This window comes from Drosophila albomicans, chromosome X, assembly GCF_009650485.2.
Source record: "Drosophila albomicans strain 15112-1751.03 chromosome X, ASM965048v2, whole genome shotgun sequence".
NCBI classification, from domain to species: domain Eukaryota; kingdom Metazoa; phylum Arthropoda; class Insecta; order Diptera; family Drosophilidae; genus Drosophila; species Drosophila albomicans.
The window spans coordinates 26,199,037-26,221,500 of NC_047627.2; the positions used below are offsets into that span (position 1 = coordinate 26,199,037).

At 34.1% G+C, this 22,464-nt stretch overlaps 1 protein-coding gene across 19 annotated transcripts in view; it reads right to left on the minus strand.

Moving 5' to 3' along the window:
- Positions 1–22,464, minus strand: part of LOC117577879 (uncharacterized) — a 143,426-nt gene that overhangs the window by 15,681 nt on the left and 105,281 nt on the right. For 7 of the 19 annotated variants that reach the window (XM_034262854.2, XM_034262848.2, XM_034262853.2 and 4 more), the window contains 7 exons: positions 19,386–19,627; positions 15,177–15,819; positions 13,438–13,461; positions 11,665–11,973; positions 9,662–10,671; positions 8,273–8,482; positions 1,276–1,441 (listed from right to left, as the gene is read on the minus strand). In XM_034262854.2, coding sequence (XP_034118745.2) covers positions 1,276–1,441; positions 8,273–8,482; positions 9,662–10,671; positions 11,665–11,973; positions 13,438–13,461; positions 15,177–15,819; positions 19,386–19,627 — 2,604 coding nt within the window. Of the gene's footprint in view, positions 1–1,275; positions 1,442–3,871; positions 3,987–8,272; positions 8,483–9,661; positions 10,672–11,664; positions 11,974–13,437; positions 13,462–15,176; positions 15,820–19,385; positions 19,628–22,464 lie in introns of those variants that run through there. The other 12 variants (XM_034262855.2, XM_034262849.2, XM_034262842.2 and 9 more) reach the window with 6 other exon arrangements.

The window sequence follows — 22,464 nt, forward strand, 5'->3', positions numbered from 1 at the left end:
GATAAGTATATATCGATTTGTGCATACAAAAAACATATATCGATATGCGTATCATCAATAAAAATATCGATAAATACATATCGATAAGTGTTTATCGATCAGTGTGTGTTGATTATTGTATATCGATCAATGTTAGGCGATATGTGTGCAAATTAAATCAGGATCGGTATTAATATATCGTATCCATTCAGAATTATCCATTCAATTTAATTGAATCCACTTTTGATCTTTACAGCGTTTTTTCTTTTTTAATAATTTACAGTTACAGTTAAGTTGTGATCATGAATAAGTTAATCAGTTACAGTTGATCAGGATCGATATAAATACGAATTATCTATTCAATTAAATTGCAAATTTGCAATATTTAGCAATACAATAATTTACGAGAACTTGCTGTAGACTATCGATAAATGTATATCGATTTGTTTATATCAATATGTATCTATATATATATCGATAAATGTTCAGCGACATGTGTAAAACGTTAAGCAGGATCGATATTAATATATCATATCAATATAGAATTATTGATTCAATTAAATTTAATATTTTTTGAGTTTTTTAGAAATTTTATAAGAAATTTTTGTTGACTGGTAATCGATTACTTTTCTTATAAATCGGTTTGCTCAATCAATTCGCAAATTTAGCTCTAGCTTTTGGTGAGATTGTTATTTAAGACAGACAAAAAATAATAAGATGTACACAAATGAGAAAGATTTTAGTGTGTGTAAGTGTTTGTGTTTTTGTATGTCCATAATGTTATCATCTAAGACTACTTACGGATTAAAAAGGTAATTGAAACTAGGTAAAAATAAATTGTGTAAGAAGACGGAAAACTAAAAAAACAAATATATGAGAATAAACGTACTGAGGCAAAAAAACTAAATTGGATCGCTAGAAGAACGAGAGTGAATAAAAGATATATAGTATGTATAGCGAGGATATATTTGGATAAACTATATTAAACTAAAACTAAACGGAATGTACGCAAAAACTAGAGTTATATGGTAGATATATAAGGTATAAGATCTGCAGTTTTGTTTTTTTCGTTTCATATATATATATATGATAATTTTGTTCTGTAACACTTTGAAAGTTTGCTGTTGATTCTTTTTTGATGGGGAAAAGTTACTTTGATAGGGGTAAATAGTTGGATAGGTATATTTTTGTTGTATATATATATAGAATATATTTCATTTTTATATCTCATGTTTTTTTTTTTGGTGTTTTTATATTGGTTGTGTTTTTGGTTGTTGAGATTGTTATTGTTCTTACTTGGAAAACTGTGACAGTGGCCCACAAAATGTTGTTGAAGTGTTTGCGATCGCATTCACATTGCGGATGTCGGCTGATTATTTCGGGACACGTGCATTCACGTTCGACTCCGGATTCGTCCAAAAATTTACAAAACTTACCGCCAAACAGATACATGCCGAGTATGCTGTAGGTTTATACGTATATATGTTTTATATATGTATATATATCTCATATATATATAGAGTAATAGGATTTTTCGTGTGTGTTCATATATATATTTTAGATATACATCGGTATATATATATAGATATAGTAAATATGTGGATATATAGTAGTTGCGATTACGAGAATATATATGTATATACATATATTGTTTGATCGATCGATCGTTTGATTAAAATTAGTTATACATATATATATTTATAGGCATATATAAACTATATAATGTATATATATATATATATATATATCGATGTGTGTATGTGTGTGTGCATGTATATATATATATATATATATATATATATAATACGTAAATAAAGTTGATATCTTGAGTTGGGGCTGATCTATGTTGTAATTGTTTTGTATATTTGTTTTAGCCTCAGTTAAATGGGAAGTTTTTCTTTCTCTATGTACAGTGTATTGGAGTTTTTCTTCATTATAATCATTATCTCTATTGCTGTTTTTGTTTTGTTTTGAATTGTTGTTGTTGCTGTTGTGGTTTTTCATGTATACAAACATATATATATATATATTATGATACATATTAAAAAAGTTGAGAGTAAAGTAAAAAAAAACTGTTTTATTTTACAGAGTTTTCTGGGGTAACCTCAAAATAATATGAGCTGACAAACTCTAGAGACAGTACTAGTATGTGTGTGTGTGTGTGTGTGTGTATTATATGGCTGTATTTTATGTGATTGTGTGTTAGTAGTTGTGAAAGTTTAGAGGGTCAGAGTTGAGTTGGTTGACATAGTTTACAGTTGAGAGTTTAGAGTCGAGTTTGTTATGCGTGTTTCAAGAGTGGAGAGTGGAGATTGGAGAGTTCTTTGTAGTAGTGGTGGAGGGTTTTTTTTTTTTTTTTAGTGGTGGTGGTGGTGGGGGAGGGGTTAATCAAACACTAAACAACTTAGAGGCTAGCATACAATAGTACCATATACATATATACATAGTATAGTAGATAAAGACATAGAAATATACTTAAGAGATAGTATTATAGTATGTACAGGAAACCATAACAAAGTTGAGAAATATTATGTGACTGTGTGTATGTGTGTGTTAGTGTGTGTGTGCGTCAAAACAAGAAAGAGAAGTAAAGTAGCGAGTAACGAGTAGCGAGTAGAGAGCGAGCGAGCGAGAGAGAGAGATTCAAACTGTGTGTGTTTATCGTTGTCTTATCGCTTATCGATAACATGCAAATGCAATAACTGCAAGACAAAGGCAACAACGCATCGCAACTTCAAGACAGTCCAAGAACAACTTGCTGTTCATTTGGTTTTAATGTATTGTTTAATTACTTTTCTTTTGCGGGAGGGGCGATTCTTCAAACTGATATGCTTACCTGTGCAATGTTATGATTATTATTATTATTTTATGTAACTGCCTTAAAAACTAACGCTAATCGAGAATCGATAATTTACACATTCAAGAGCATTTGACACACTACAAAGAACGATCGAACGACATGCGAATGCGCGCTGCTTGCTACGAAACTCAACTCAACACAAATAAATCGATAACATGCGTCGAACACAATGTTTCTCTCGTTATGCTGAAACAAACGAACTATCGAAAGAACGAACGGCAGGCAAAAGCAGAACGAAACGAAACAAACACAATGAACAGAAAAGAAAAGCACCACACCGAAGAAGTATATTTAAAGTATGCACGCCACAAATTAGTACTAGCGAGTGAGTAATCGATAAATCTATCGAAATGAGTTTAAAACACAAAACGCAAAAAACCATAAACGCAAAAGCGGAAACAAAAGTTATCGATTACAACATAATTGAAAAAGAGTGCGATTTGTTGTCCATTTTGCAGGCGAATCACAGACAGACAGAGTGAGAAAGAGAACGAGCGAGCGAGCGAGACAGAGAGAGAGAGATAGAGCCAGAGAGAGCAAGAGCAAGAGGAGTAGCTAAATAGAGACTTTGAGAGCGAGAGCGAGAGTGGGAACACAAAAGTTGCACAACAATTATAATGAAAAGTTTATCGTTATCGTAAACGTAATGGTAATCGTAATTTGTTATTGTTATCGTTATGGCAAGCCTAGCACGATTATCGATTGTCCACAAACAAACAAACGAACCAACAAAAAAATCAAAAATCAACTTAAACAAAATGCTTATATTTTGTATCTCTTTTTTTATCGATTTTCTTCATTTCTTTAACTTTTTTTTTTTTTGGTTTGGTTTGGTAACAATCAGTATTAGTTATCGACAGCAGATTATTTGGCATAAGATTAGGTGGTATATATATAAAATATATATATATAAGGATATATATATTTATATTTGTTAAGCATATTGTATAGTGTTTTTTTTTTTTTTTTTAAATTTAATTTAATAATATAAATATAGTAAGTTTTGGTAAATGCTGATAGCAATAGGTCTACCTGAAACACTGTGACGAGCGCCCAAAGCAGGCTGTCGAAATTCTTACGATCGCAAATCTTCTCTCCGTTAATTTTCTCGCAGAATTTACATCCGAACAGATTCATGCCGAGTATACTAAAGTGATGGTATTGTTGGTATTGTTGATATATAATATGATATACATATATATATTTCGATAATATAATATTCTTATAAATTTTTATTATATATGTATTATTATTATTAATTTGTTGTTTGTATTTTTTTTTGCGAGTTGTGTTTTTGTTTTTTTGAATGTATTTTTTTGTTGTGTTTTTTTTTTAGCATACAATATTTGATTAGTTAGTTTTGATTATAGATCAGTTTGGTTTTTTTTTTAAGTATTAACAATTAATTAGTATAGCAATTGTGTGATCAAAAGAGAGAGAGAGAGAGAGAGAGAGAGAAATAGAGACAAAAGAGAGAAAGAGAAAGATAGTTAAGGAAGAAAAAGAGTTGAGACAGAGATAGACAGAGGTAGAGATAGCATGTGTCTGTAAGTGAGCAACAAGCGAGCGAGAAATAACTAACAAACAAAAAAGAAGGATACTCTATTCATAACGAATCAAATAAATCGTAATCGAGATTACTATCGGATTGGCAATCAAATTCGATATGTCGGACTTTTGTTGAAGCTTTCGATTTTAAATTTTTGTTGATCGATGATTGCAATAACTTTAAAAGTAGATTTTTAAATCGGGTACAAATAGAATGGAGTAAGCAGCTTTGATCATCGATCATCACAGACAAAACTGAATAGAGCGAAAACTAAAGTGAAGAAATCGATAAATAATGAAAGACAACTAACGTCGCTCAAGAGCTGAAAGTTTTGGTTTTTTTTTTTAGAGCTGAAGCCTATAAAAATAGAGTTGTAGAAAGAGATTTGGTATTATTCAATTTTTGTTAGAATTAGAAATCACTTTTTATGTTTGGTTTATTTTCTGGGGAGCATTAAGTTAATAGTTTCATTTAGTTATCGTAGTTTCTATGTGTGTATTTCAGTATGTGTGAGTGTGTGTTTGTGTGTGTGTGTGTGTGTGTTGGGACACTGACTTCAACAAGTATACGCCGTGTGTGATTGTTTTTTCATCGTGTTGCTTTTTATAATATTTATTTGTTGTATTTGGACTAACTACACAAACGTTTACGTTTACGACTTTAGTTCAAGAACAGAGCAACTAATCTAACTAAACTGATATTGTAAATGTATTAAATTTAGTTAGTTGCTGTTAAAGGTATTTTTTGGTTGGTATTTTGTTTTGTTTTTTTTTTTTTTATATAGTAATGAAGTTTTATTTATTTGTTGTTGTTGGTAAAATCAAGAGAATAAATCAAATATTTAGAGCAAGTAGTAGATATATAATATATATAGCATGTAGTACGAGTATTTATTGATATATATAAGTTATATATACGATTATGTATCAAACTGGAGCGACTGCAACTACACAATAAGCGTACGACTTTTGAGTACTTTTTATTTTGTTTGTTTGTTGTTTTTAAATATTTTTTTGTTTTTGTTTTTGTTTTTTCTTTGTAGTGTGCGTGTTGTTGGCATTGTTCTGATTGATTCCAATAGGTTATCTGATTTAGTTTTCATAACCAAAAAGTGATTGTAAACAAAAAGCATTGGTTTGTGAGCTTAAAAACGTTGTGAATTTCAAGAGTGTGTGTGTTTATTGTGTCAAGTGTCAGCGTGAGTGTTGGTAAACGCTAAAAAGCTAAGACACACATTTAGTTAATTTAATTGAATGAAGCTTTTGTCTAACTAACTAACTAATTGTTGTATTTTTGTTTTATTATTGTGGCATTTGTCTGTGTGTTGTTGTTGTTTTTTTTTAGTTAAACAAAGGCAAACTAATTGAATTGAATTAGATTGCAGAAAGAACAAAATTTAAATTGAAAGTTGTCGACTTTGGGAGAAGTGACGAGTAGCGAGTAGCGAGTAACGAGTGACCAGTTAAAAAAGAAACGAGTTAAAGTTTATGCAGCGACTTTGCAGTCGGTGCTCGAACTCAAATTGAATTCGTGTACGAAAGAAAGACAGAGAGAGAGAGAGCGAGAGAGAGTGTGGGAAAGACAAAGTAGAAAAAAAATCACTCGAATATAATTTTGTAGCAGTGTGTGTATCTCTGTTTATGTGTAGTTTTTTTTGAATGCAAAGTGAGCGAGCGAGCGAGTCAAAGTGTACGACAACTTACGGCAGTAAAGGATTGTGTAAGATAAGACAGAGAGAAAGAGCGAGAGAGTGGGATAGAGAAATGGAGCTAGAAAGAGATCGAAAGTGTTGGGATGATGGTGGGGGGTGGAAGTAGATAATAGAGCAAAAGAGTTGAAAGATCAAAGAGAGTAAATTTATTTCAACTTGGACGTACGATTCGATTTGTAAAACTCTAACTACTATTCTGTATTACACAGAGTACATTTAAGTCAAATGAGCGAGATAGAGAACGATAGAGAAAGAGATTGAGCGAAATAGAGAAACGAGTGTTAAAGAGTTAACAGAGACAGCTTAAAGAGAAAGAGAGATGGAAAGTCTTACGCAATCGTTTACTCAAATGGTACGCAGGATTTTATTTGGTGTTAGATCATAAAAACGAGATTACAATTACAAGTATTATTACCAGGGCAATATCATTATTTTTACTGGTTTTTTTTTTTTTTGTTTTGGTTTGGTTTGGTTTCTTGTTTTTTAAAGGGGCTTTTCGGTTTGGTTTTGGTTTGGTTGGGACGAGTGTTCAGTGTTGTATAACGCATAAGAAGAGAAATAGAGTGGAAATTGAGAAATATATTTATTCTGTGAATAGAGATGAGAAAATTGTCATATAGTGAGCGAAGATGGGAGCTTGGTCGGGTGGACAGTGTTAAGAAAGATGAAAAATGATCAGAAATGGATCTTTAGTTATACAGAAAGTATTTTTGGTGTTGGGAAACATTGACAATCTTTCAATATTTTATTAAGATTTATGAAAGGTAGCTTAGTCGAAAGGTTTAGTGTTGTACAACGCCTAAGAAGCTGAGGAACAGCGAAAGGGGTAGAAAAGAAGTGAGACTCTTGTGAGTGTGTTGGTGAAAGAGGCAGTTGATAGCTCAACACTGCGAGCTAAGAAGTCTGTACAGATTTAGGCTAAGGGTTAAGAAGTCGTTTATCGACTATTCAGTGTTGGAAAACTCCTCAAATGTGTTTTGGAAATTGAGTGAGGGTCAGCTTTGTATAAAGAAAGAGTAGATGACGCGACAGAGATAGAAAGATTGTAAGAAGGAGAGAAAGAGTTAAGAAGAGAAAGATTGATATAGGAAACACGGCTCTATATTCATGGATAAGGATCCTTTGCAGGTTCACCATTTATATAGCCATATGTGAGTGTGTGTGTATTTGGGAGTGTATGTAAGTATTCGATGTGGTTATGTAATGAATATAGAGTAAGTAAGCGGGCGAACTATCCTGATTTCTTATTTTTTTCCTTCACTTCACTTGGGGAATGCCGTTGATGCTTCTCCGGTTACGGTTTGGGAGCAAAATTGTTTTATTTTTTCAAACGCTTGAGGCTTCCACTGCTGTTGGACTAACAATGACTTATATTTATAATAGTTTTGTGTCAATTTTGTTTTTTTTTTATGCTCTACAGGAATTTATAGAATTGTAAATTCATTTTCATACATATTATATTTTCGCTCGCCCCAAACCCATTTGAATATTTCCTAAACAAAGTATCATAAAATTATGATATTTACTATCAATAATATCTTTATTGCAGTTCTGCGATAAGCATTACGTATACGTCATATTATCCCTCAACAGCTTCTCATTTTGCCACAAATCTCTGATTACAATGATTTGCGAAATATTGCTTTGCTAACAGGAGAAATTTTATTAAAAACGATTGAAAGATATGGAAAATAATTGATTTTATTATTGAACGCATAAGATTGAATATACTGAATACTGTTGCTTTATAATTTATACTGAATTTGTTTGCTTTTGTATTTATTTCTCAATGAAATCCGACTATTATATTCCAAAATTCTTTCAATGAATGCCTATGCTAAGCTGTTTATTTATTTTTTTGTCATTCTTAAATTTTGTGTAATTTTCGCTCGCTCGACAGCAACAATTTGTGGTGCCTAGGCATTTTCTTTTTTTTTTTTTTTGTGTTATTCTTGCAGATGACATCTTTGATTTTGAGGTTAGTTTTTGGTTTCTTGCGTTTTGCAGCAGTATTATTATATTTGTTGATGTTGCTATTGTGTTAGTTGGCATACACAGACATATGCATATGTAATAGGTGTCAGTTTGTGTGTGTGAGTATTAGAGTGTCTCTCTGTGTGTGCGTGTGTGTGTGTGTTGTTAGTGCTTGAAATGTGGCAACAGCGGAACTCACCTGAATATGAAGATAAAGAGCACAAGCAGGGAGAAGAAGACGGCGACATTGTCCATGGTGCGCAGCATGACAAATAATTGACGTCTCAAATTGGGCATAAACCGGACGAGCTTAAGGATGCGCAACAGTCGGAAGGTGCGAAGCACGGACAAACCCGACCCACCGCCGCCGGTGCCGTTGCCCCTAAATTGCTGGCATATTTCAATGGCGCTGCAAGATAGCGAAGGGAAGACAGTTGTGTACAAATAGAAGTAAGAGAGTTGAGTGGTTAAAAAAATATGAAGTTTGAGCAAAGCCACTTCTGTCATTACATTTCAGTTCATCATTCACATGTTATAAGATTTTAAGCAACCATTTGCAAAGCCGAAGCTTTGTAGGAACTGGAACGATATTATACATAAGTTTAGTGACACTAGTTGCTATAATCGCTGAGATATATGTACATGTTTAAACATGCAGACAGACAGACGGACGAACAAAACTATCGTAACTGAAGTGAAAACTATCGTATATTTATTAAAGGTTAAAGGTTTTTGATAACATTGTCATTGTAGTGTATTTTCTATGGTATATTTTGTATGTGGTAGTGTACTGAAATATACATTTCTGTATGTATTAATATGGTATATTTTCTAAATAGTACCGCCTTCGCATTATATACTTCGATTGTTGCAGTACATCGAAACACATATTTAAGTATACTCGCATTTTAGTATACTAAAATGGTGTAATTTACTGTTTTCAAATTATTATTTTGATATGATTTGGTATTTTAGTGCCATAATAAGCATTTTTAAGCATTTTGGTATATTAATTTGGTATATTTTAATATTTATAGTATAATAATTCGTTATTTTTTCGAAATAATACCGCCTTCGCATTATACTTTGAATGTTGCAGTACATCGAAATATATATGTATGCATTTAGGTATAGCTGTATTTTAGTATATTAAAATGGTATAATTTAGTATTTTTAATATATTATTTTAATATGATTTGATATGTTAGTGCCATAATATGGTTTATTTAAGCATTTTAGTATATTAATTTGGTATATTTTAGTATTTTTAGTATAATAATTTGGTATATTTTCGAAATAATGCCGCCTTCGCATTATACTTTGAATGTTGCAGTACATCGAAATATATATTTAGGTATACTTGTATTTTAGTATATTTAAATGTCATGTTTCAGTATTTTTACAATATATTTTTTTTTGCAATTTTTGGTGCTGTAACATGTTATATACATTTTAGTATATTGATTCGGTATATTTTAGTATTTTTAGTATAATAACTTTGTATATTTTAGTAATAATGCCACACTGTTTTGAAAGCGAGTTGTGGATATTTTATTTATTAAAGGTAAAGATAATTGCTTTCACTCACCTGAGAATGACAATGATGCCGTCAAAGACATTGAACCCGTTGGCTATGTAGCGAAAGGGTCCCTCGGCAATCACCTTGAGCAGCATTTCGACTGCAAAGATGCCGGAGAAGACGACGTTGCTCGTCTCGACGATGGCCGTCAGCTCCTCGGGCTGATTGTGATACTCGATGCCCATCGACAGGGTGTTGATCAGAATGGCCAAGAGAATGCCCTGCTGAAAGTATTTGTGCTCCACCAGACGCTTAATGTAGCGTCTGATCCAGCTGCAGACACGCATCAGGCAGCGATAGATGGCGATCACCAGTCGCAATCCCGCCGAGCGTGGACGACGTCGCTCGTCGAGCGGCGACAGAGCGTTCTGATAGAGATCGTAGCAGCAGGCATAATCCTCCATATAGTTGCCGGTGGGGGCGTGGCTGCGTGAGCTACGCTGCCCATTGTTGTTGCGGCTATGGCTGTTGTTGTTGTTGTTATTGTTATTATTATTGTTGTTGTTGTAGTTGTTATTGTGATGCGATTGTTGATCCTTGCGTGAACGTTGCTGTTGCTGCTGCGATTGCTGCTGCTGTTGTTGCTGCTGTGTCTCTCCATGCGGCAGTGGCAGGGGCAGAGGCAACGGAACGGCTGCCGAAACCGCTGAAAGTTCTAGACTCATGCCAGCTGATGATGTTGTTGCTGCTGCTGCCGCTGCTGCAGTTGCTGTTGTTGCCTCAGCTGATGTTGCCCCTCCTCCGGTTGCTGCTGCGACAGCCGCAGCGGCTGTTGTGGCTAGACCGCCTTCGGCATCGCCAGTGGCGGTGGCACGCTTCAGGGCCTCCACAGTGTGAGGATCGCAGCGGGCGAGCGATGTGTAAAACGATTCAAGCGTACTCTGACCCGTCGGCAGGGCCGCTGAAAATGCCACCGAGAATGCCAACAGCTCTTGACAAGTCATCGCGTCGTGTATACCCAGCTCTGAGCAATCCGCATACGGATTGGCAATGGTGCCAATCGTCTGTGGCAGATTCACCTGGTCAATTAATAACGCAATTGGATTAGCCATCTTTATTTGAGCCAAAGAATTTTCATACTAGCTACTCATAAGGTAGAGGGTAAAGGTATTTCCTGTTGGTAGGAAATGCATGTAACAGTGTAACAAGCAAAAGGATTCAGTATAGACAATAATAACTGAAGTATTTATGATTCCTGAAATATTAATTACGATCGGATAAACATCATAAAAGCTATTTAAGAAATACTTCTCTATCGAAAATTTCACTTAGTGCGTTCGGATCTTTGCTGCTTTGACTGACAATCATCTCGTATATTTTGTTCTCTATGGTAAATTTCGATATATGTTGATTGATATACCAAATACGGTTCTCGTTATACTTTTAGTTTTTTGCGGTATATGATATATTTCGAATGTTGCACTACATCGATATACCAAATATAGCAGCCGGTATATTTTTAGTATTTTTGGTATATTTTAAAAATAATACCTCACTGTTTTGCTTCTTTTCAAAATGGGTAGAGGGTATTTCACAGTCGAGTGTGATTGATTGCATAAATAGTAAAAATATACTGAAGGCAATACTTGATATTTGACTCTAGCTTCAAAATTACGCTTGTTACTCGCAGAAATGGGCAAAAATTCGAAACAAACTTGCTTTGCGTGAAAACATAACATACATGAAAAAATGATAGCTTTATCTCTTATAGTCTTTGAGATCTACATAGGTTTTCATACAGACGGACAGACAGACGGACATGGTTATATCGTTTCGACTGTTGCCGCCAATCAAGAATATATATTCTTTATAGAGTCGGACTTGCCTCCTTTTGCCTGTTACATATATTTCATACAGGTATAAAGTTATACTAAAATACTTTTGCTGCACTTCACGTCTATTTTTGAAGTGTAAATTTGTTATTTTAATAACAAAACAAACGACACTTCCTTGCAAATATATTCGAAATGAAGTCTTTGAAATCTTTTCGAATTGAGTTCAATTGAGTTTACCTGCCAGATGCTGCCATCGCCCGCTTGTGTCATTTTTTCGGTGCAATGAATGTTGTTGCTCTTGTCCAAGTTGTTGCTGCTGTTGCTGCCGCTGCCACTTGTTGTTGCTGCCGCCGCTGCTGCTGCTGCTGCCATTGATGTGGTTGCTGTTGTTGTCAATGTTGCCGGCGGCGCAGTAGCAACTGTTGTTGTTGGTTCGCCACTCAACGCTGGCGGCGTATGCAACAACACATATTCATTGAACATCACCGAGGGTCGACGACTCGCCGATGTTGGCGGACTGAGGAAGCCCGAGGTGCAGGGATGACTCTAAGGGGAAGGCAAACACACACACACACACATATAGTGCATTAGTTGTGGCAAATGTGATTCGATTTTGATTTGAGGGGGGCAAGAAACAGTTGCGAAAACTCTTTGGGGTCTATGTACAGTGGACGGGGGGGACAAGGGCAAAAAACACACTTGAACACACTCTTTGAGCAATATATTAAATGAAATCTTAATTTTAACATATTAACATATTTGTTTTCGATTGGTTTAGCTTGGGCTTGCGAGCAGGAGGGGCTAAAATTTTAATAATTGAATATGGCAATTAAATTTCGAACCCGTCAAACATTTACTCAACTATTGTAATGTACATTTTATATATTCCCTAGCCCAAATTATCATTTCATCCACTTGTGTCAATATTCATAATGATATTTAATTGGAGTTAAGTATTACTGATAATAACATAATATTCATAGCAGTTAAGTAAATATAAGAACTAAGTATTACTGATAATGAAATTGATATGAAATTGCGCCCAGATGTTAAGAGTCCTATTAACTCAAGAAAAAAATAACTAAGTCTTTACTTTTTTGTTCCACTTATATTTTGTCTAACCAAAATTTAAATTTGTTGACAAATAATGATAATTATTTACGAATTTGATACTTTTCATTTCAATCCCAGAAATAATAGTCAAACTCATTCCTTATGCTCGACTAACTCGCATTTTATTCTCAATAAAAATCGACCATGACAAATATCATTTTTGTCTCACAACTTTTGCTTCGACATTTAAATTTCATTGATTCTTTTTGTGAAATATTAAATCGACTACTCATATCTTATTCAGGTTTATTCATCTCTCTCTCTCTCACACATTCTCCCTCCTGCTCTTTGCTCGGCCCAGCTAAAATATTCTAGTCAATTTAGTATTTACATTGCAAATGAAATTAAACAAATATTTAAATATTTAATTGGCACTTCAACAATGGGTGATTATAGCAATGGACTACAAGCAACAACAAAACGTGTACATAAAATACATAAATACACTTAGTATATTAGTATACATATAGTATATTATTGAGTTTGATTTTTGCTTTTGTTCTTTGACTTTTGTTGATCCTAATTGTCTCAATTTTAGTTGTTCGACTTGTTGATGTTGCATTGTTATCATAATTTATTGCATATTTTGTACAACAAGTGCAAATTATATTTTAATATCCCGCGCAGAAAATGCCATCAAAATTTGTCATGACAAAGCGTTAAATGATTTGTCATATTTCAAATTTCACATTCGATTGCATTTCATTTGAGTTTTATGTAGCAAATTATGATTACAGTTCAAATTTGTTGATAATGATTATTGAATCGAATACTTATTGAAACATTTCTGCTTGGGATCACCTTCGATAAGCCGAAGAACATTTGATTCTTAATACATTTCGCTTTAGTAAGTACTTTTTGATATAATTAATTTGAGAAATACATATTTTGCAATACCTTGCCTAAATTTCCCAACTGCAGCTACAAGTTGTGCAACGTTATGTGGCAAATATGAAAGATTATTATTAGTGAGATATTACATTGAATTGTTAAGGGTTGCTTCTCATGCGAACATATCGAGCAAATATCGTTATCGTTGTCTGTTTGTGGATGTATTAAGTAGAATTGCATATTTGTTTGTGATCAGATTTGAATTAGTTAAAATTAATTAAATTAAGTAGAAAATATCGTAAACAACTTGTGGGTTTTATCTCATGTATCGTAATCATTTATTTTACATTTAACTAATTTTGAAGTATTGTGTTGAATATCGTAAAGCGGAAGCGAATATTGTTGTGTCTGGTGAATATCTTAACTTGGAGATTTGGTGTAATTACTTGTATTAGTAAGGTTTATTCTGTAAATTGTAGTTGGGGTAAGCACAATTTCGAGCGGATTGTTTATCGAATATCGTATCATATTACGAATATCGTATTTAGAGTATCGGATGTTATTGCTAGTATGATTTAATGTAGGGTTTACATATGTTTAGTTCTTTGCACACTTTTGCGTATGTTGTCGAATGGAATATCGTATAGCATGTATGGTATATCGTATGTGGTGATTTCGAGTTGAAATTGAACTCAACAGCTTTTGAATTTGATGTGTATCAATTGCTGGTATACAAAGAACCTGTTTTAGAGTGTAGAGTTCCTTGTATTATATCACATTGAATATCGTAGAACGTATAAAATTATACAGTGTCTTGTTAGTGTAATTACAACTTTCGTAAAAGCAGTTTTAGAGTATAGGATTCGTTTATCTTTGAAACGTTTCAGGGTGTAAAATTGCTTGTATCGTATATCGTTAGTTGGTTTTAAGAAACAGATCTGCTTTGGATTTCGAATATCGTAAATTGTATATGGTTAACAATTTTCGATAAATTTACGATAATTTGTATACCGTCAATGTTTTAGGATATATATTTTACGGTATAAATTTTATATAGTAAACCATTTGCAATAAATTGTATATTGTAAAATTGCTTGTATTGTATCTAATATCGTATATCATTAGTTAGTTTTAAGTAACAGATCTGCTTTGGATTTCGAATATCGTAAATTGTATATAGTTCACAATTTACTATACATTTACAATAATTTGTATATCGTAAATGGTTTAGGATATACATACATTCTACGGTTCAAATTTTATATAGTAAACCATTTACAATAAATTGTATCGTATCTAATATCGTATATCGTTAGTTTGTTTTAAGTAACAGATCTGCTTTGGATTTCGAATATCGTAAATTGTATATAGTTCACAATTTACGATACATTTACAATAATTTGTATATCGTAAATGGTTTAGGATATACATTCTACGGTTAAAATTTTATATAGTAAACCATTTGCAATAAATTGTATACCGTTAGCTGTTTTTATATCATGAACAATTTACGATAAATGTACAATGAATTTGTATACCGCAAAATGTTTTTAGGGTTTTATATCGTAAGCAATTTACGGTACACAATTTATTGTACAGTTTATGCTGTAAAATGTACACAACATTTTATGTACAATTTACAATCGCATAATTTTGGACATTTTTCAAGTATATAATTGCTTGTGTGATTTCGAATATCGTAAATCGTGATTCGTATAACGTGTAAACACTTTTGAAATAAGTTTTCTCTGGATTTTGATGTGCTTGATTTTGTGTTTGTTTTCTTTCGCCTAACGAATACTTACAATCAGTTGATCCGAATCGATGACTTGCTGTGGCATCTTCAGCAGAATGGTCTTCTGCTCACCGCCGAGGCTTGCAACGTCTGGCTTCAGTTGCATATTGTGATGCGATGTGGCAGGTTTCTTCAGCGAGGAGGTGCGTCGAGCAATGCCCGAGTTGCTGCCGCCTTCGCCCAACGATTGCTCCGTGTTGTCCGACGACGACAGTTGACCGCCCAGACTTGAGGTGCCAGCAACAACTGGGTGATGATGATGATGTGGATGCTGATGTTGTTGGTGTGCCATGGTCACACTGGCCGTGCTGCCATTGATGCCATTCACCAAGGCGACAGTTGTGTGATTACCGTTGTTGTTGTTGATATTGATGTTGATGTTGTTGGCGCTGCCATTGTTGCTGTTGCTGCTGTTGTTGTTGCTATTGTTGTGATGATGGCTGTTATTGTTGTTGTTGTTGTTATTGCTGTTGCTATTGTTGTTGTTGGAATTGAGAGGCACCATGACGGTAATCATCTGATCCTGTATGCTGGACGGCTTGCGATTACTGTACTTGGGACAATTCGGATGATGGCATTTGATGCGCGACGGTGAAAATGTCAAATTATCTGCATTCGGCAGCAGACCCTCGCGACGCTGTTGCCGCTGATACCTGTGGCGAGAGGCGAGGGACGAGGGGCAGAGATAGAGGCAGCAGATGAAACGAGCAGAGAGTTGTATGATTAGCGTGTTGTTGTTGTTGTTACACTCGCATTACATTGCACACACACACACATAGTATGCATATATATTCATTGTATCTGTATCTGTTTGTGACGAGCGTGCGGGGGGTGGGGAAGAGAAACGGGAGAGAGAGAGGCTAGAGCGTGTCTCTTTGGTGTCATTAGTTCTTGTCTAACTTGTGTATGCGGGTCATGTTCCTCTGTGTGTGTGTGTGTGTTTGTGTGTGTGTGTGTGTGCTTAACAATTAGACAACAATTACATAATTCAATCAAATGAACAACGCAAATAAGCAAAAACAACCGACAACAACACAAACACCAACGAAACACACACAGAGACAGACAGACACATAAAATGAACAAAACTTTTGCTCGCAACAAGACCAAAATACAAATTAAAATAACAAAACACATATCTGCGAGGGCGTCGCGTTCCACAAAAGGATTGAAGCTACAAATATTAATTATGCATTTCTCCGAGTTCAGTTCAGTTGATAAACATTACAATGAGACGGGTCTCAACTTAGTTTAAATCTCCCGGACAAACGGAAATGCAAACAAGCTAATTACTCTGACTACAATTAGCATTTCGAATGTATCTTCTTAATATGACAGATTACCAAGCAGTGGAATGTTGAAGATGACGCACATATTATACGACTTGATTGTTTCATTTCAATGAGCTTTTATTTAGAAGTATTTCTATATTGGAAAGAAAGTTCATTGTGATATTAACTGAATTTGTCCATTAGCTATTGACGAAATCTTAAAACGTTTTCTATAGCTTTCGCATATTAAACGCTTTTCATGGAGCTTTCAAAGATTTTTTATGTTTTATGTTGTTTAACTAATAATTATGCGTAGTTTTATATTTGAAAGAAAGCTTATTATTATATTCACTGAATTTGTCCATTAGGTATTGACGAAATCTTAAAACGTTTTCTAAAGCTTTCACATATTAAACGCTTTCGCAAGGAGCTTTCTTAATATGACAGATTACCAAGCAGTGGAATGTTTAATATAACGCACATATTATACGACTTGATTGTTTCATTTCAATGAGCTTTTATTTAGAAGAATTTCTATATTTGAAAGAAAGTTCATTGTGATATTAACTGAATTTGTCCATTAGCTATTGATGAAATCTTAAAACGTTTTCAAAAGCTTTCGCAAGGAGCTTTCAAAGGTTTTTTTTATGTTTTTATGTTGTTTAATTAATAATAATTAATTGAAAGAAAGCTCATTATTATATTCATTAGCTATTGACGAAATCTTAAAACGTTTTCTAAAGCTTTCGTATATAAAACGCTTTTCAAGGAGCTTTCTTAATATGACAGATTACCAAGCAGTGGAATGTTTAATATAACGCACATATTATACGACTTGATTGTTTCATTTCAATGAGCTTTTATTTAGAAGTATTTATATATTTGAAAGAAAGCTTATTATGATATTAACTGAATTTGTCCATTAGTTATTGACGAAATCTTAAAACGCTTTCAAAAGCTTTCGCAAGGAGCTTTTAAAGGTTTTTTATGTTTTTATGTTGTCTTACTAATAATTATGCGTAGTTTTAGATTTGAAAGAAAGCACATTATTATATTCACTGAATTTTTTTTATTAGCTTTTAAAAAAGCTTCGACATTTCGGTAATGTAGAATTCTATATTTGAAAGAAAGCTAATTTTTAAATTTACGACAATTTCCATTAGCTTCGACTTTTGATTAAATATTCACACGCTTGTATTGTGAGCTTTTCAATGCGCTTTAATAAGCTCTCAGTGCTGAACGGTTGTTTGATTAATAATCAGACATTGAACCTTTTGTTTTGCCTGATAAAAGTCATACGAATATAATTGAAATTTTAAATACTTTCTACATATTTCATAAGACTTTTTTTTAAGTCTTAAGAAGCTTTCAAAATATTATGAGTTTAGAATATGAAATGGGATCAGTGCAAAATTTTTAATTTTCCAGTTGCTTCTAAACTGTCTTCATGCTCATTGTGTTTAGAATTACAATTAAAGTCCAAACTAAATACGCTAGTTATTCGCTGTTTGCTAAAACTATGATTTCGACATTCTGCGACTGTCAACTAAAATGTAAACGCTCTCTATCTCTATGACGAATCTATAACCGAGCCACTTGTATATGCATTGTATATACGAGAGAATAGTATTCATATTCATATTCACACATTCGATGTATTCACGACAAAGCCAACTAGCACTAAACTATATTTGCAATATTCTATTGTTCTTGTGTACACACACGATTTTGTTGTGTAACACGACCAGATGCAAGTGCAAATAATTGAAAAGCAAAAGCCATAAAAAATGTAAATTCAAAAAAACTTGACAAACGTAAAAACAAAACGAAAACTAAAAACCAAATCGAAAAAGAATTGAAGAAAATTGAAATAACATAAAACGAAAGAAAAGAAAAGAAAATCGAAAACACGAAACGCGTAAAGCGAAACGTGAGAAGCGAAACGCATGTTGTGAATGCATTTTTAATAAATCGAAACACAAAATAAATAATAAAAAGTCGTGGAGCCGAGCCCATAACCTGCAGTAGAAGAAGAAGACAACGGCAAACGTGAATTTGGGCGGGGCCAAATGGAAAATGCCACAAAATGTGAAGCTCGCGATTCAATTGCAATTAAAAGGGGAGGAATATTCGTTTACAAATCGAACTAAGTTGATTTGTAGTTGGCATTTGGATTATTGATTCGAGCCTTAAATGCGCAACTGAAAATCGAATCAACTAGCTTTGGATACTTTTCAAGCAACAGTTACTTGAATGAGCCACAGATAAGATACGCTTTCGCTGACCTTTTAGGAGATGAAGTAGTAGATAAAGCATCTGATCGCTGCTGCTGTTGCAATTTGAAAGTCCATTGAAAGAGCTTTGAGCAGACAATTTCACTATGAATATGAACAGCAATTAATGCATTAAAGAGTTGGGCAGCAAATCGTGTTTGTGAAGTAAAGTGAAATAACTTCAAAGGGATTTTTGTTGTGTTTTTTCGAGCTTGAGATGCGAATAATAAATGCAAAGAGCTAACGCAAAATTTGTTTGCCATCAAGGTGCTGAAGTTCTTAAGTCATCAAGCTGAGAAACTGAGAGCTCAAGCTAAAGTTTGTTCCTCAAACTGAAGCAGTTTTTGTTGTTGTAGTGCTTTGGCTAATGAAGTCAGTCAGCATCGATTAGAGAGAGAGAGAGAGATCTGAACAACAGATTTGTTTAAGTGAGGAAGGATTAGTGCGTGGATTTTGGTTCTTGAAATTTTTGATGTCATCAAAGCCAAGAGTCAAAGGATGACATGACGAGACGCCTGGCTTTTGTTTTAAAGCGTTAAGCGTTAATTTTCAATTTGTGAGCGAGGACAGAGAACGAGAACGACAAACGAGAACGAGGAGGAGGCGAGAGAGTAACGAGTAAACAGAGTAAACATAAAACATAATTGAATGAAATCAAAAGGACAAGCAGCATACTTATATAATCTGTACTTCTTTAACATTCGTCTCTTGAAGCGTCGCCACAGATGGGCGATGTATTTGACAATCTCCGCATAGCACGTCGCCGGCTCCGAGTTGTTTGTGCTGCTCGCCAACGTCGAGGTCGATGTGTAGCGTGCTCGCTCCTGTCGCATTCGCTCCATCTCCCGTTTCTTCGTCTCCGAGAACTGCGTGGCAATGACGACCAGACACAGGTTGATCATGAAGAACGAGCCAATCTGCAATGAACAACAAATTTAGTTAAAGATTGATTATTCAAAATTGTTGTAGGGTTTCAAATATTGGATATTTTGTTCATTATTAAGTTTGAGTGTGAGAAGAGTTAAGCTTGCAGTTGCTTGACATCATTTCAATTGAAAACTAAATCGTATATTTCATTTGCAATTTGATTTTCATTGTTTGTTCACTTTTCAAGATATTTCGGCTTAAAAATGTTCATTAAGAAAAAAAGGAGAATAGCAAACCAATTTAACTTTTATTACCTCTAATAGTCATCACTAAAATCACAAAATATGTATTACAACTAAGCTGTTTTCATGAAAGTTTCACATAATTGTTGAAGTCAATAAATTTATATTTTCTATCAATATTTTGTACACACATTTTAAAAATATTGTTAGGTATTTGTGTGAAGCTTTTGATGAAGACTTTTAACTCTATTTAAAACGAACACGATTTGTTTCAATGCCAAATAAAGTGCAAAGACTATTCTTTGTGCAGTGAAATAGTTAAATATTTTGCACCCTCTCATCAACCCCTTTTTATTGGTTATAGGGTATGCGAGGAGTTAAGAAAAGTTTTGCGCATTGACGCGGCCAAAGTTGCGCTGCTGAGATGTTGCAGAGTTGCAAACTTGCAGAGTCGCGGCAACAGGCGGCAGCAATCTTGAATTAGCTCAAGACGCAGCTTGTGGCAAGTTGAGAGTTGAGAGTTGAGAGCCAGGCAAGGCAAACTTTTCGATTTGTTGTCGTTCGTTGCATTGGCATTGAATGGCTTTTGCTGCAAATTAGCTGAGCTGCCAATTTGCTATCGTTCTTTCTTTCTCCCCCTCACTCTTCCCCTCTCTCTCGCTCTCTTTGACTGTGTGTGTGTGTGTGTGGCATCCATTAGTTGCTGTTGCATTTTAATAGCTTTCTGGCGAAACAAATTTGCCAACTTTAAATTGAAAACATATTTCAACAACAGCAACAGCAACAAAAACAAAAACAACAACGAAATGTGAAAAATGTTTCTAATTTTTGTGCGACGAGCACAAAATGCTACTAAAAACATAAATATGCAATTTCCTTAGCTAACTTTTCAATAGCAATAACAGCACACACACACACACACACCTATGTACACACAATGCGAGAGAGAGAGAGAGAGAGAGAAATTTCGACTGCAAGCTATTTGCATATCAAAAGTTTTACTCCCCAGTTGTTGTTCTTGTTGTTGGGCAATAGCCAAAATCATTTTGCACATTAAATGAGCAGCAGCTAAAAATAAAAGCAAACTTGAACGGAACAAAGCAAGCGGTGAAGGAGAAGGAGAAGGAGAAGAAGACACAGACATGTGAGCCGAAACTTCAAACATAAATAATGAAATTGTAGACTCACACATGCAACTACATACTATGGACTTTCTCTTCCTCTCGCTCTCTCTCTTTCCTTCTCTTTCTCTTTCTCTCTGGCTGTGTGTAGCTAAGCCTTTTAATTAGACCAAGGACACCTTTGACGCTCCCAAGACTGAGAACTGAGAACTGAGAGCTACTAAAGCACTTTTGGAGCTGTGGCCTCCTTGAGATACTACTTGCAACATGTTGCATGGTCAGTGCACTCGCTGCAAGTGCAAGTGCAGACAGTCAACACGCCATTTTTCGATAGTCAAACTTTTGTGGCATGCAACTCGGTCAGTTGTGTGTGATTACAGTTGGAAAAGTAATTTACTTATTTACATTGGCAAATTGCTACTGCAGTTGCTCGTTGCTCTTCAGCTGCAGCTGCAGCTGCAGCTCAGCTCTCGCCTGCGTCTCGCTCGCAAAGTAAATAAACCAAACAATGCAAAGTGCTCTGCGTCGGGTCTAAACTGCAGCTTAGCTGCACCTTAAACACACTTTAACCGAGACCGCAATGTCTATATACTATGAGGCGAATTTCCCCTTTTCCATACAGAGACATCAACGATGTACTCTGGCGTATACGTAATATATATCCATATTACGTATACGCAGCAAAATATTTCGTTCAACAAAAAAAACCATTATAATTAAAATGAATAGAATTTACTTAAAGTGAAGAACCAACCAAATAAGTCACCCAAGTGTAAATACGTATACGTAATATGTGACTACAAAAAATATCACGTATACGCTGCATTTATTAATGTAAATCTATGAGATATCGTGAGATATTTCAATAAAATAAGCTGCTAGGATTCAACGAAGTGAAGAGATTAGTTTTTACTTTAATTCATTAGTAAATATGTTACGTATACGTAATGTGTCTTTGTGTAAACACATAAGAATTTAGATGTAACAAGACTTAGCTAAAATATATGCAGAATATTCTGAAATATTCTACTTCGATTGAGGGTGATGAAAGATAAATTACTCAAATTTGTATTTTTTTATATTACGTATTCGTAATATTGTCACATTTCTTTTTTTGAAGTAGCCTTTAATTGTTGGTCATAATTAATCTGAATAGCATACTTAAAGTGAAGAGCCAACTAAATAGGTGAGCTAAATAAATATATTGCGTATACGTAATGTGTGACGATTAAAAATATTACGTATACGCTGCATTTAATAAGCTAAATTACACTTTATTCGAAAATAAAATATTCTACTTAGATTACGAGAAAAAGTGAAATTACACAAATTCGAATTCTTTGGATATTACGTATACGTAATATTGTCATGTTTTTTTTTTTTTTGTTGTTGCAGCCTTCAATTGTTGAACTTCATTGGTCAAATCAAAAGCATATGCAAACTTTAATATTTTAAGAACCGGCTGATGAGCGGAGAGTAGACGTTGCGTATACGTAATATTATATATATCAAAGAATGTTGCAA